General features: G+C 44.8%; 1 protein-coding gene across 5 annotated transcripts in view; it reads left to right on the top strand.

Annotated features, from left to right (window-relative positions):
• The first annotated feature begins 801 nt into the window (after window positions 1–801).
• The window catches only part of LOC102197036 (regulator of G-protein signaling 6-like), a 53,839-nt gene continuing 41,184 nt past the window's right edge, over window positions 802–13,456 (top strand). For 4 of the 5 annotated variants that reach the window (XM_005742743.1, XM_005742742.1, XM_005742741.1 and 1 more), the window contains exons 1-3: window positions 802–1,108; window positions 1,188–1,202; window positions 3,593–3,688. In XM_005742743.1, the coding sequence (XP_005742800.1) occupies window positions 3,605–3,688 (84 nt within the window). In that variant the 5' untranslated portion in view covers window positions 802–1,108; window positions 1,188–1,202; window positions 3,593–3,604. Of the gene's footprint in view, window positions 1,164–1,187; window positions 1,203–3,592; window positions 3,689–13,456 lie in introns of all 5 variants that reach the window. The other variant, XM_005742740.2, reaches the window with a different exon arrangement.

Genomic DNA, 13,456 nt, shown 5'->3' with positions numbered 1-13,456 from the left:
GTGTGTGTGTGTGTGCACTCTGCACGCGTGCACTCACAAATTGGCCATGCCATGTATTTCTGTAGTTTCTCGGGGGCTTTTGGGATCTAATTTATGGCGGACGGGGAAAAAGAAAAAGGTTCATTCGTTTGGGTTAGCCATTTAAGCTTGAATGAGTGTACATGAAGAGAGGACGGGAGGAGAACATGCATTTAGAATGGGTTGAATGGGTGGAGGAAGAAACATGAGAGGATGTTCGGCGTACTCGAGGACATGGAAAGTGGACTTTGTCCGTGATAAAAGAAACACACCCCCACCCCCTAAGAAATACAAGAAAAAGTCTAATTTTGGGACCCGGGCGGCTTCTCATACATGAGCTTTGAATGCATAATGAAAGCATTTTCTCTGAGGTTGCTTGCTCAAAGAGTCTGGGATATGTATTTATAGCCAGCGTGTGTGTGTGTGTGTGTGTGTGTGTGTGTGTGTGTGTGTGTGTGTGTGTGCTCACTAACTTGTTTTTATATTAGCATTTCAATATCCGCTTAATGAAATGTTTCTTATTTTCAGCATCAGTGGGCGCTGCTGCTGCTGCAGTCTGCATCTCTCTGTCCTCCTTTTCTCTGTGCTGTGCATCCACTTCTCTCTCTCTCTCATGCACGCACACCCTCTCTCGCTCTCTCTTCCTGCCCGTCTTTCTCCTCCCTCTGTTTTCCTCTTTATATTCTCTTTAATTCCTTCATCCCTCCCCCCTTTTTTTCAACTTGATCTCCCTCCCTCCCTCCCTCCCTCCCTAACACACTCTCTCTTTTGCTCTCGCTCTGAGTCGTGCACATGCAGACAGAGGGAGAGGGGGGATGAACGAGGTGCACACATGAGGATCTCCTGAACTGCCGGGGCAAGGCAGGGCTGGTGAAGAGAGAAGAAGAAGAAGAGGAGGAGGAGAACTAGAGGAATACTGCAGTGGCCAACCAGCTTCTTTTCCCTTCTGTATTTCTTTCTCTCTCTCTCTTTTCTCGCTGCTCCACTGCTTCCGTCCCCTTCTCTCTCCCTGTGCCAATTATACCATGAACCTGCCTGCTGCTTGTTGCTAAGGGGAAGCCAGCCAGGGGGAGCCGAGTGGACCGGGCGATCTGCTGTGGACCTGCTGTGACAAAACAAATTTCCCACGTGTGGGACTAATAAAGGTTATCTTATCTTTTATCTTATCTTATTTTGTTGTTAAGGTAATAAAACGCTTCAGTATCAGCAACTGTCAGGTGTCACAGATGTTGCACTGCAGACATTCGCCTGCCTCAAGTGAACAGGGCTTTGGGACTCGCTGTTTTTATGGCTCTGGCTGTAACTGGAGCACGGCTTGTTGCGTGGCTCTTTCTGCAAACTCTCTGCCAGTTTTATTCCAGTTTGTTTCAGTTGACCGGGCATCTGTGGACTCACAGGGGGTCTGCCTCTGTGAATATATGTGTGTGTGTGTGTGTGTGCAATGTCCTTTTGTGTTTCCTCATGAATTGGATTTTGCTGCGTGCTTAGATTTGTGGATATGCATGGGTAGAAACACATGCACACACACATACACACATGTGGTGTACATGAGGGCATATGTGGCCCACTTGGGTTTCTTTCAGCAGCTCTCAGTATGCCTGTTTCATCTGTTTCTCTTGGACAGGCGTCTGTGGGTTTGCATGTTTGAGCAGCTTCATTAGAAGGAAGTTGCTCTCCAGAATTACAGCTTTGAACTACTGGTACACTATTGTTTTCTTCGAACAGGTGCTATGCAATCCATACCTCCTCTGTCTGTATACGACCCTTGAGGCGGGCGCAAAGATTAGCTGTCTAATGTGCTCAGACTCTAAAAAGAGCACAGACGTGTTAGCCAATGAGGAGTGCTGCACTCTGCACTTCTGGTGGCAATAACAAACAGTGAGGCAAGAGCGGATGATTACTTATTCACTCATGCGCATCACCATGCTCTACGGTGTAATAAATGAAAGCTACAGTGACGAAGCCACCTTGCACGGCTGCTGCCGTTCGAACCGGTAACACCGATGATTCCCCCCCCCCCTCCCCTCCTATTGTCTTCAAAAGTCGAAGTAAGTTGTAACATTGCGAGTTGCAATTATATAATACAGCCACTCCAAATCCCCCATGCCAGCTGCAGGTTTAATGTATGAAGGTTTCATTTGAGCACGCTCACGTGTCCCTGTCATGAAATGCCATCTGTATCCACTATTCTTTGCCCCTCGGTAGCTTATCACAGCTCTGTTTAAACACGAATAACTGTCAGCAACAATGAATTGCAGCTTTCTTCTCTCACACCAAAAATTAAGGATGTGTTAAACTATGTGATCTACTTCCTCACCAGTCTCACCTCCCAATTAAAGGACCAGCAAATGGTTAAAAAGCCATTTTACATTTTACAGGTACCTCGAATGCAAAAGGAGCTGAGAGGGCTTGTGAAGCACCAGTCACCAGGTTATGAAAATCCTTACTTAAGCAGAATTAATTCCGTGTGTGTGTGTGTGTGTGTGTGTGTGTGTGTGTGTGTGTGTGTGTGTGTGTGTGTCTGCTTAGAGAAAGTAAATAAATCCCTTAACAGCGGCTCTCAAAGCATGAAGCCTGGGGGAGGTTAATGTTGGGAGTGCAGGCAGATCAGAGGTAACCATTGTATGATTGCAGCTGATGGAGTCAACATTTACTTATGCTTAGCATAAAAACAACAACAAACACAGTGGCCAGCGCTAACCACGCTCAAAGACACTATCGGTATCACCTCGGTGAAGGTTCATTCATTATGAACATCAGCTTTCTGTTAAGATGAGTCATCAACGTCGCAGCCGCACTCAGTGTGTGCTGAGGACACCGACATCTGTGCTTTATACATAATTAGTGCCTTCCTGATTCCTCCTTGCTGACACACTTTACTGCAGTGGCAGTTTTATATAAGATGAAGTCAGATGAGGTTATCTAATAGTGTTAATTGCAAATATCTTGTGCATCTACCTGTCTGCATACGTCAGTGTTTTGTTATGCTATTGAGCCCACTACTCTTCCACATCAGCGCTTCTTCATTGGGCTACTTTGAGTATTTCCTTTGAGGTAATTATTAACTATTCCAGTTGTCCTTCCATTATTTCCAGCTATTTATTTCAACCTTTATCCACAAACTGTTGAGCATTCCCAGCTCAACTCTTACCACATCCTTAGCACTGACTTTATTTATGTAGTTACAGTCTTTATTTTTCAAATTAAACAGAGCTACACGGCAACCTCTCGCACAGCCCCTGGCAACTGCAGAAACACCCGCTGAGGTTAAGGTATTGTGTGTTCACGATCTGGCTTTGTGGCTTATTTATTATTCATCCTACATCGGCCTACCTGGGCCCTTTTATCTGCCTCTGCTATGACAGGCGTCCTCTTTTCTTTCTTTCTTTTGCTTTTGAGACAGCAGCATGCGTTTTGACAGCTGAATGTCACTCCGATAAAGGCTGGAGAACTTTTGGTTCTCGGGGGAAATGCAGTTATCGTCTGATGTTTGTCGTTTTTCATTTTGTTTTCTTCGACCCTTCAGCGGATGCCGGATGCTGTCTTCTAATGGTGCGTTTGCTTTTCTCGACAGGATTTAGAGAAAATGGCAGAAGGGTCCAAAGACCAGGGAGGAACGGGCACCGCTGATCCCGAGGAGGACTCCCCCAATATGATCGTCTACAGAAAGGCAAGTCTGCGTGTGCTTTCTGCAAGATGGGAAAAAGACTTTGCTGAGAGGCAGTGACCCGTATACGGGCTCCTGACAGCTCACTGGTCTGTATGAATGTGTATCTACCTCACACACACTGGTTTCACTGTCAGGTGTCAGGAAGCCTCTTTCCACTGTCTTACAACAAGCTCCTGTCTCTTCAGGACCCACTTCCTACTACTGTATCCCAACACTGGCAAACCCGAGCCCAGCAAAGTTTTAATACGTTTTCAATCCCTTCGGTGGATGGTTTTGGCAGCAAGAGGGCCTTCGGTGACATGTGTAATTACCACATCCCCATGGTGCCTTCACTTCCACTAGCTGCTGTTTGATTGGAAAGGTTCAGCAGTATTGGAGGTTAATGGTGTCGAGTTTTTCGGCTGGGGAGAAGCGGCTGATTCTCCAGGGCTGGTTCTTTCTCCTCAACCCACGAATTACTTCTTTATTCCTTTGCGAGCACTATGACAGCCCACTCAACAAAAAAGAAAAAAAAAAGAATTATACAGCTTCTTTTGATCATTTGATCAGACTTTAACTACAGGATCGGTCTTGGTTATGGTAAAATATGAGCTACGAGCCTGCCTCTGTAAGCTGCCCCCAGTCTCGTGTTTCATCCTGCTTTTAATCACCGTCCCTTCATATGTCCTGGCAAACAGATTAGGGAAGAAATCCAGAAGAGCAGGTGCGAAATAGATGTTGACAGTAGCGGCATCGCTTGATAAAAATGTTTTCCTTTTAGGCATGTTGTTAACTATGTGCCACTGTGGAGCTTTAAGGCCTGGTGACAGCCTGAGGAAGTCTTTGTAATAAACACTCGAGTGTGCCACTCACCTGGAAAAAAGTGTCAGGCTGAATCTTGATAAATCACTTCTCATAATGATGCCGTTGGCATTTTGTGCTATGATGGTGTCACATGCATTTGGCGAGATAAGAGTCGGTGGAAGTGCACTGCCAGCAACAACTCGGTCGTACTGTAAACACTCTGCCTGCTCGGATAGCAGCGGGGGCGTTTTACAATCTCCCATAATGATCGTCAAATCAGCGCTACCAAACCTAGATTTCATGCCATGTGTCATAACTGTGGCTCTTCTACACGGCAGCAGGTTATTTATGCAGCGTTGTTCATGTTCATCCATTCTGAGAGGCTCTCGAGTTGGTAGAGGAGAACATATAGCTGCGGTAACACCGGGTACTTCCACGGATTTCACTGTACAGCTTCGTTACGTAATGCTACACATGTCTGGAGGCGGCGTATTTAAGAGGCTTGTCGGGATGCTGCCTTAGGGAATATTCATCATTCCATGTTTTACTCACATGCAGTGACAACAGACAGATGATTCAGATGACAGGATTTTCCGCCTTTCCTGTTTTTGAAAAGGCGATTTTTGATTTGAAGCTTTTGAGAAAAAAGCCAAGCAGCCGGATAATCGAAGGTATCTTTGACAAAATCTTGGAAAGGATTAAATACTAAAAGCATTCGCTGCGGTCTAAACCTGGTGGAGTTTCTTGCATCGTTGCTTTACCTACGTGCCTGTCTAATTTAAGATGTCGAATAGGTCAAGCAGAATAGAGAGGTGCTGGGACTTTGAGGGCTCAGCGCGCATGGCCTCTGGACTCAGTGGGTGGGCAGCCTGGCTCAGTGTGAAGGTGCTGCATGCAGAGAGGCAGATGGCCACCAATATGTTGCGCCGCCTGGGAAAACACTGGCAGCCTCATCCTCAAGGCTCAAACCCACAGCTGGGAGACATCAGGATGTTTCTGCAAGGAGGACCGTGCAGACTCGATCAAAGGATAAAAATATCGCAAAGAGAAAGTGCAAAATGCATGGATGCTTTAAAACGCCTTCCCTTCTGCTGCCACATCTACTGCAAAAAGTGTTAAGTTATTGGTGTGGGCAGTTAGACAAAGGTGAAAGTGATGTATTTAGCCATTAGAGAGGCTGAGTGCTCGCAGAGAAGAGGAGGAGGTTGTCTCTGTCCGTGTGGCGTAGGTGCTGCAGTACTATCTTACTCTGTCTCTGTCCTCCTATGAAAAGAAGGGGAAGTGAAGCAAAACAATCCAATAACTGCAGAATGTCTTATTACCTCGGGAGCTCGCAGGAAAGGGGAAAAAAGACGTACACACCCTTGGAGACAGCTTGATGCACGCTACCTGTTCATTGTTGTGTTTTCCTCTGCCATGCTCATATGGTGGAGATGAACAGGACTGGCACTGAGGGGGGGGGGGCACAAAAATGAAACTCCAAGCGCCACGAGAAACACTACAGTGCAGGGAAATGCAATTACTCTGAGGAGAGAGGCCACACACTGCTCGCAAACTATTAATAGCCAACATCTCTCGTCCCTGAGTGTGTCGTTCGCTTCTTCTCCTCCACGCTTCGGCCCGAGACTCTTCCGAATTGTGACGCCTGCCTGGCTTTTGACACACGCAGCTAATTAGACGAATTAAAGTACCCCTGTCCTGCCCAGGGAGAGTCAAGGATTTGACTGCTTCCCACCTCCCTCTTCGCTTAAGTCAGGCTATTAAATGTTAGATTGGATAATCCTTGGCAGTCTACATGTACCCAAAGGCGAGTTTTACAGCTTTTTGTGTGTGTTACAGCCCACGAGACTTATATCTAGATGGAATTAAGGGTGGCTTAGTGGGGAAATATTAGTAATGAACCATCATACCAGGAAGTTTAAAGACACTACTTGGTGTCAGTGGACTTTTGGGATGTGCGTGTAAGCTTTAACAGTCTGTTAAGAGACAGTGCAGTCTGGTTCCCAATTACAGTGGTGAAGACACTCCAAAAGTTTTCATCATTAGTGCGAGAAAAGCCTCACATAAGATAAAGTACAGAAAATCTACACTGTCAAGGACAGTGAGGGGTGGGTTAGTGAATGGATGAACTGTCTGTCAGATATTTTTGGTCACCTGAAGCGCTGCCTCATGGTGATTGTAGCCACAGTGGTCTCCTTTCTCTTCAGTGGTCTAGTACTGATCTGTGTCCGATCAGTTATTTAATCACTGGATGAACCTCAGATACTTGTCTACACTGGTGGCAGTACTTTTATTGTGCTGATGTGTTTCTTTCAATCAGCCGGTGCGCTATAATCTCCAAAGCAGCTGTTAATTTTCCTCCATATGGTAAATGGTCTGTATTTATATAGCGCTTTACTAGTCCCTAAGGACCCCAAAGCGCTTTACATATCCAGTCATCCACCCATTCATGATGGCAGCTACATTGTAGCCACAGCCACCCTGGGGCGCACTGACAGAGGCGAGGCTGCCGGACACTGGCGCCACCGGGCCCTCTGACCACCACCAGTAGGCAACGGGTGAAGTGTCTTGCCCAAGGACACAACGACCGAGACTGTCTGAGTCAGGGCTCGAACCGGCAACCTTCCGATTACAAGGCGAACTCCCAACTCTTGAGCCACGATCGCCCCAAATAGATCACTGGGTGCTTTGTTTTTAATTTTGAACATCTGAGGTCATAAGTTGTTTATATGTACTACTTGTGTTTATTATCAAATACCAGAAATGTTTTCAAAAATATTAGCATGCTATAATACGAAACTACAGTGAAAGTGCCACTTAGCCCGGCCTCGCAGAGCTGCAAGCATTGCCGCAGACTGTCGACTTTCTTTTAGTTTCCACTGTCCCTATTTCTTTATTCCAGCCTTTCTTCTTGATGATTAATAATTAAAGTCCATTTCAAGCATTCCATCTTGGAAAAAAAATCGGGTCCTCTGAGACATCATATCCCCTCTCTCACCGTTCATTTATTCATACCGAGCACATTTTTTTGTGACGGCTCTGTATTTTTGTTCCTGTGTGTGCTTCTAAACGTGAGGAGAGTCGGACCGCTGGGGGAAAAGAAGAGAGGCTGGAAAAACGATATATGTATAAGCATGAAGTAGAGCTGGGCGATATATTGAGGGTTTTTTTTTTAAAATATCGATATATTTTTATATGAGATATAAGATGTGACAATATCCTTTATATCGATATAGTCTATGTTACGTTATAATTATAGTTGTGGAGCCGCAGGTTTGCCTCTCTTTCGTCCACTTTCGTCTCTACGCAACGTTACTCGGCCTCGCCTCATCCTTCACTGAACACAGCTCCCCCTCCTCCCCCATCGCTTCACCTGCAGGCAGCGACATGATGGACACGGCAAATCTCCGTTAACGAGTTACTGCGCATCGCCCCGTGCGTGGGGCTGGACGCCGTCAACGTGTTAACAAGCTAACCATGCTAACGCGCTAACCACGCTAACACCATGCAGCCCAGAGGGGCTGCACAGCCTAAAATCCTTTCATTCTCTCAAAACTCGACAGTGCGCCTTTTGTATTAATTCTGGTTGTGCTTGATGGCCGCGAACCGATCTTAGGTGGTACACGGCGCTCAGCAATCTGTCAATAAATGTTTGAGTACGACTTTGGTCAGCTAAGGAGCTGCACCGCTTGATGGATTGTCGGAGCATTACGGCTACCGAGGAGCCTCGCGGAGTGATACGTACTGTGCTTCAGCGTAATATTACAGTATTGTGTGTGTATAAGCACCATAAATGGCACCTGTAAGCGCCGTGGTTACGAAGCGGATTTCAAACTCCAGGCTGTCAGTCACGCAGTACAAGTTGGGAACAGAGCAGCTGTGAAATGTTATTGTGCTCAGCGTCTGTTAGTTTACATTCTGACTGCACAGTTGTGAGCTCTTTGTTATGCACAAAAACAGCAGTTTTCTTTTATTTATGGAGCATTATTATTTAATAAATGCTCCTAATTTATTTTTGAGTAGTTTTTTTCATGTACATCTATGCTGTATGTTAATAAAAGTGCCTGTGTGACATCTGGGACACAGCTTTGACTATGAACTCTCTTTTTGTTCTTACTGTATGGCTTTAAAAAAAAAATCGAGATATATATCGTATATCGCCATCCAGTTAAAAAATATCGAGATATGAATTTTGGGTCCCAGCCCTAGCATGAAGGGTTAGAAACTTGCGTATCTGGATCGTTTGGACACATCTTCACATTTGCTTGCACGTGTGCAGCATTACGATACGTCATGATGGGAGCAGTGACAGAGTAATGTCCGGTTTAAGACATTTTAGAAACAGGACAGGGGGTCTGCTCCACTCCTACATCATCAGTGTAAAATTACACTAATCACACGACTGGTTGGACATTAACTTTCCCTCAACTGGCAGAAGATGAAATTACTGTAAATGGCAACTTCCTGAACTACTGATTCCCCAGCTCTAGCAGGGAATTACTGCAGCTTGGATCTGAAGGGGCATGAGGACACTCTAGTTGCACTGGTCAGAAGGTAGCTGCCCGTGCGTCACACTCTCTTGGCACTCTTAAGTGCCCCTGGGGGCCCGTGAACGGTATATCTCTCCTCTTTTAAAGCTAACCTCCATCCGAAGTGTCTAGGGCCACTATTTACTGTTCCAGTATGCACTCAAGATAGAAAGGCCCAGCCAAACACTCTGGATATCAACTACCATTTTTAATACTGTCTCCCCTTGTAGCATGGGAGTCTTTATCTGAGGCGCTGGCATGGGCTGAACTGTCAGGGTCACGCTGAAGCCCGTGTGCCTGTATGCTAAGTGCCAGTGTGGGTTGCTTTCCTAGTTGGGTCAATAACATAAAACAACAGTAACAGCACAAAGCTTTATCTCTTATATAACCAGCTCCGGTGTGTTTAATACGTAAGCCAGTCTCTTCTTTCCAGTAAAGCAGATGGAGCAACACATGAAAATCCACCGAAATCAAATCATAACTGGATAATAATTCGGCGTTTTTGGCAGTCTGCCCCTCGTGTTGACAGGATTATTCACCTCTTCCATAGAAAAATCGCTGTGACTAAAATAAAAGGCTTTTCTCCAGTGAGGATAGTCCTCCCTGCGCCAGTGCCTCTCCTGCTCTGCCCGTCTGTTTGAACATCGCTAACAAGGTGCTCTTAAAGAAGCGCATTTAATAAATGCGGCCGGCGTTGAGGTTTTTTTTTTTTATTGGGCTCGCAGCATAAAGCTGTGTATACAGAGTGACGTTAATAGTGAGTTTGATGGGGTGGATCGGCTGGCGCTACTCACAGCTCTCTAGCAGAGCAGATGACATGGAAATACTGGAAATATGAATAAAATTACAGCAATTGACTCAGAGAGGATTTCCACAATAGATAAAATTCCCATTAAGTGGGGGTTGATTGTTAATGGCATCAGTGAGGACACTGTTGTCCAGTTAAACCGCTTTTAATGACACTGATATATAAACTTAGCATAAAAAATAAGGAAATTTGCTTCCTTTATGGCGATAAAGCTTATATTATATCATTGGAAAGTCTGTCTATGTCCCCTTAAATAGTGGCCCATTTGTAAGAAATAATCGACCAAGCACAAATTTCCTTACGTTTTCTGCTAACTTTAGAATCAACTGTTGTATAATCACAGCTGTAAATCCTAGTGGGTTACTGAAACCAGCTGTGACATTTGTAAGCTGCGTGAAAAGTTGCTGGTTCTCCACTTGATAATCAAGCTGTAGCCCCACGGTAGCGCTGACACACTTAATTAGGAAAATGTAAAGAGAGAGCAGGCTATTACTGCACAACATGGTTTTGTCACATTTTTCAAAACAAATGCATTCATTGCGGCAAAAATAATAATTTCTGACACATCTGTATTAATATTATCTTAAGTGTGCAAAGCTCTTGTCAGGAGGACAAGCGATTAAAAGGGATGTCGCAGATGAGAGACACATTAAACACAGACTCAAAGACTTCTAAAGTCATGGTAAGAGCCCTCTATTTAGGGATGTCCTCCTGAGAAACATCACACCTCATGAGGCTGAGAAGCAGCCACGGGGATCTGTAGCCGGATTCTTGCTGACACAAAAGTAAAAAGTCAGCTGTGGATTGATGTGGTCAGACTGAGCCATGCTCGATTTGAGATGATGTTGCCAAGAGGTGAAGCGGAGACAACAAAAGAAGCAGAGAGACATGAAGGATCCTGACAGGTGACATCTGCCCTGTGAATTTGTTTTTTCTTACTTCCTTTTGAAAGATCAAAATGCATTTGTAGCAGTAACTTATTGAATTTTGCTTTTATGTGCTCTTATTTTTACAACCGCTGTCATTAAGCCAGTGATAGATTCACTTTGTTAATTTGTTGAGCAAAGGTCATTCAAATGTCTCACCAAACAAACAACTCACAGGCTATTTTATTAGGTACATGTTGCTGGTGCTTAATTCTTCATGACTGAGATTCAACAAGGTGCTGGAAACACTCCTCAGAGATACACAGCTGCAGCAGGTTTGCTGCTCTCATGATGTGAATCTCCTGCTCCAGACTCAGGTTGGCATTTAAATAATAGCCAATGCGTGTCGAGAAATTATCCTCTACATTATTACACCAGCACCAGCAGCCTAAATGTTGTTTATCCCAAATTCTGACCCTGCCATCGGACTGTCAGAGCAGAAATGGAGACTCATCAGACGAGGCAACATTTTTCCAGTCTCCTGTGTTACTCGTAGCCCCAGTTTCCTGTTCTTAGCTGACAGGAGTGGCAAGTGTAACAGGTCTTATGCTGTTTCTGTTTTCAGAGATGCTCTTCTGCACACTTTGGTCACAACGAGTGCTTTATTTAAGTTACTGTTGCCTTTCTATGGTGTTTTTCAACACCATCCTCTGTAAGAACTAGTGGCATCTGTTTGGGAAAATCAAAGTGGATCAGCAGTTCCTGAAATACTTGTGTCATGTGATTGGTTGGACAGTTATACCTGTATTAAGAGGTCAGTGAGTACATTTGTGCATGCAGCGTACAGAATGAGAATAATTAGCCATTGGTCACATTTGACTTAAATTAGCCAGCTGATTGGCTAATAAGGATGGACAAGCAGACCGCTCATTTGTCCGAAACGATCTTTAAAGCCACATTAAAAATCAATGTCCATAGTTCACTGTGGAGATTTTCCACATTTAAAAAAGGATCTGAACATTTCCTATGAACGAGACCCTGCGACTGTATTCTTCTACTGCTCCATTCTTCTTTTTTTACAACGTTATCTTCTTCATGTGTCAATTTCAGCTGTAACTGTCACCTGACTTTTTCTTTAAACCCAGTGAGATCTTCTCTAGAACTGCTCCATGCACCATCTTGTCCCATTTTCACGTCTCATCAAAGTGGAATGAGGATTTTATCACTGCAGACAGTTTTTCTTTTCCACTGATGGTGTATTTAATCCTTGTGCCGGTGGATCGGCAAGTGATGAATATGTCCTCAATATGCTGAATCAAGCTGATGAAGTACGGCTCCCTGATGGAAAAAAACGAAGCTCGCTGCATGTGCCATTTCACTGAATGCTTCATTAGACGCCTCTTTCTCTGCTCAGACTCTTAAAAGAAGCGCTCAAAGAATGAAAAACAACAAAAGAAGGCACATCTTTCAAATGGCCGTTAATTACTTCTGACAAAGACGAGCACAATGCGGCACCTTTCAGCCTGCTGCACAATTACGACTTTGACATATACCGATCGACAGCACTTTGAGCAACCATACAAATGTACTCCAATTGTGGCACCATCTGCACACCCATTTATATTGTTTACAGACACATCTGATGGGTCGATAGAGAGACGCGTTGCTCAGAATAAAAGCTCTGACTCAGATGAGCAAGAGACAGACGGCGAGTATCATCTGTGTTCTGCTGATTCGCAGGTAATGATGGAGTGTCAGTTGGTAGAGTGGTGTGACTCTGTAATTGTCTCTGGGTAAAGGCTGAAGCAGGGATGAGTCACCCATGCCCCAAGTGTTAATTACCCTGGCTAGCTCGTCTGACTAAACATGGCTTGGAGGTCGGACCAGACCATTTAGTTCTGTTCCAGAGCAGGGACCTGCACCCCCCAAAACACATTCCCCTCTACTTGGGTTCACTTTAGACCACCCCGATCCAGTAACTTTGCCTCTTGGGATGCCTGTGTTGAGCTGTGCACTGTCACGACACTTCCCCATCACTTAAAAATTAATTGGCCAAACGACTGAGATGTCCTTGCACATCTGTCCGTTGCAGTTGCCGCCAGAGTCATAAAGGTCTAAATAACCCATTTGTCAAAAGCGACTCTGTTGTCCCGCGGTACGTGGGGGGATTTCAAACTGAATCTGTGACATTAGGAAGGCTGTACAAGTTTCCATTATGTTAGATAATCACTGGCACATTTCTCCTTGTTTCCTTTTTTCAGCTCGAAAATAATAGAAATGTCCTTGCAGGAGACCTTGCTGTGTGCTGACTCCTATTTCCACTCCAATTGTTCTGTCAATAACTTATACAGCAGAGGCCCCCGGTGCTTAAAACAAAGCTGTGATTACTTTTATCAAACTAAGTGAGAGGAGGGAAAATGAACCTGAATCTGAGGCTTGGGTGAAAGTTAAACCTGCTCTTAAACTTTGGTCTTTCAGGGTTTTTAAAAGTAGTTGTTTTGATCTGCTTCACGCCTTCCTTTACAACCAGTTACTTGGATGCAGTGTGAGCTTAATTCATTTAGACACTCCGGCATCCTGCCTTTAATTTGACACCGCGGCATTTGCTTTAGTTGCAGATTGGTCTTTATTAGCAGAAAAGAGAGGAAGGGAGTGCCGAAGCTTTTAAGCTCGTCGTAATCATCAGAATCGATCAGGCTCGGGGCAAGAGGGACAAAGGCGGTGATGATGGTGGAGTAGGATGGTATCACCAGAGGAATCCAACGTGGTTACTCCCACATTT

Source organism: Pundamilia nyererei, unplaced genomic scaffold (genome assembly GCF_000239375.1).
Source record: "Pundamilia nyererei isolate P.nyererei 1_Seehausen unplaced genomic scaffold, PunNye1.0 scaffold00123, whole genome shotgun sequence".
Classification (NCBI taxonomy): Eukaryota; Metazoa; Chordata; class Actinopteri; order Cichliformes; family Cichlidae; genus Pundamilia; species Pundamilia nyererei.
The sequence above is the reverse complement of the archived record's forward strand: the minus strand, read 5'-3'. Positions and strand labels throughout refer to the sequence as shown.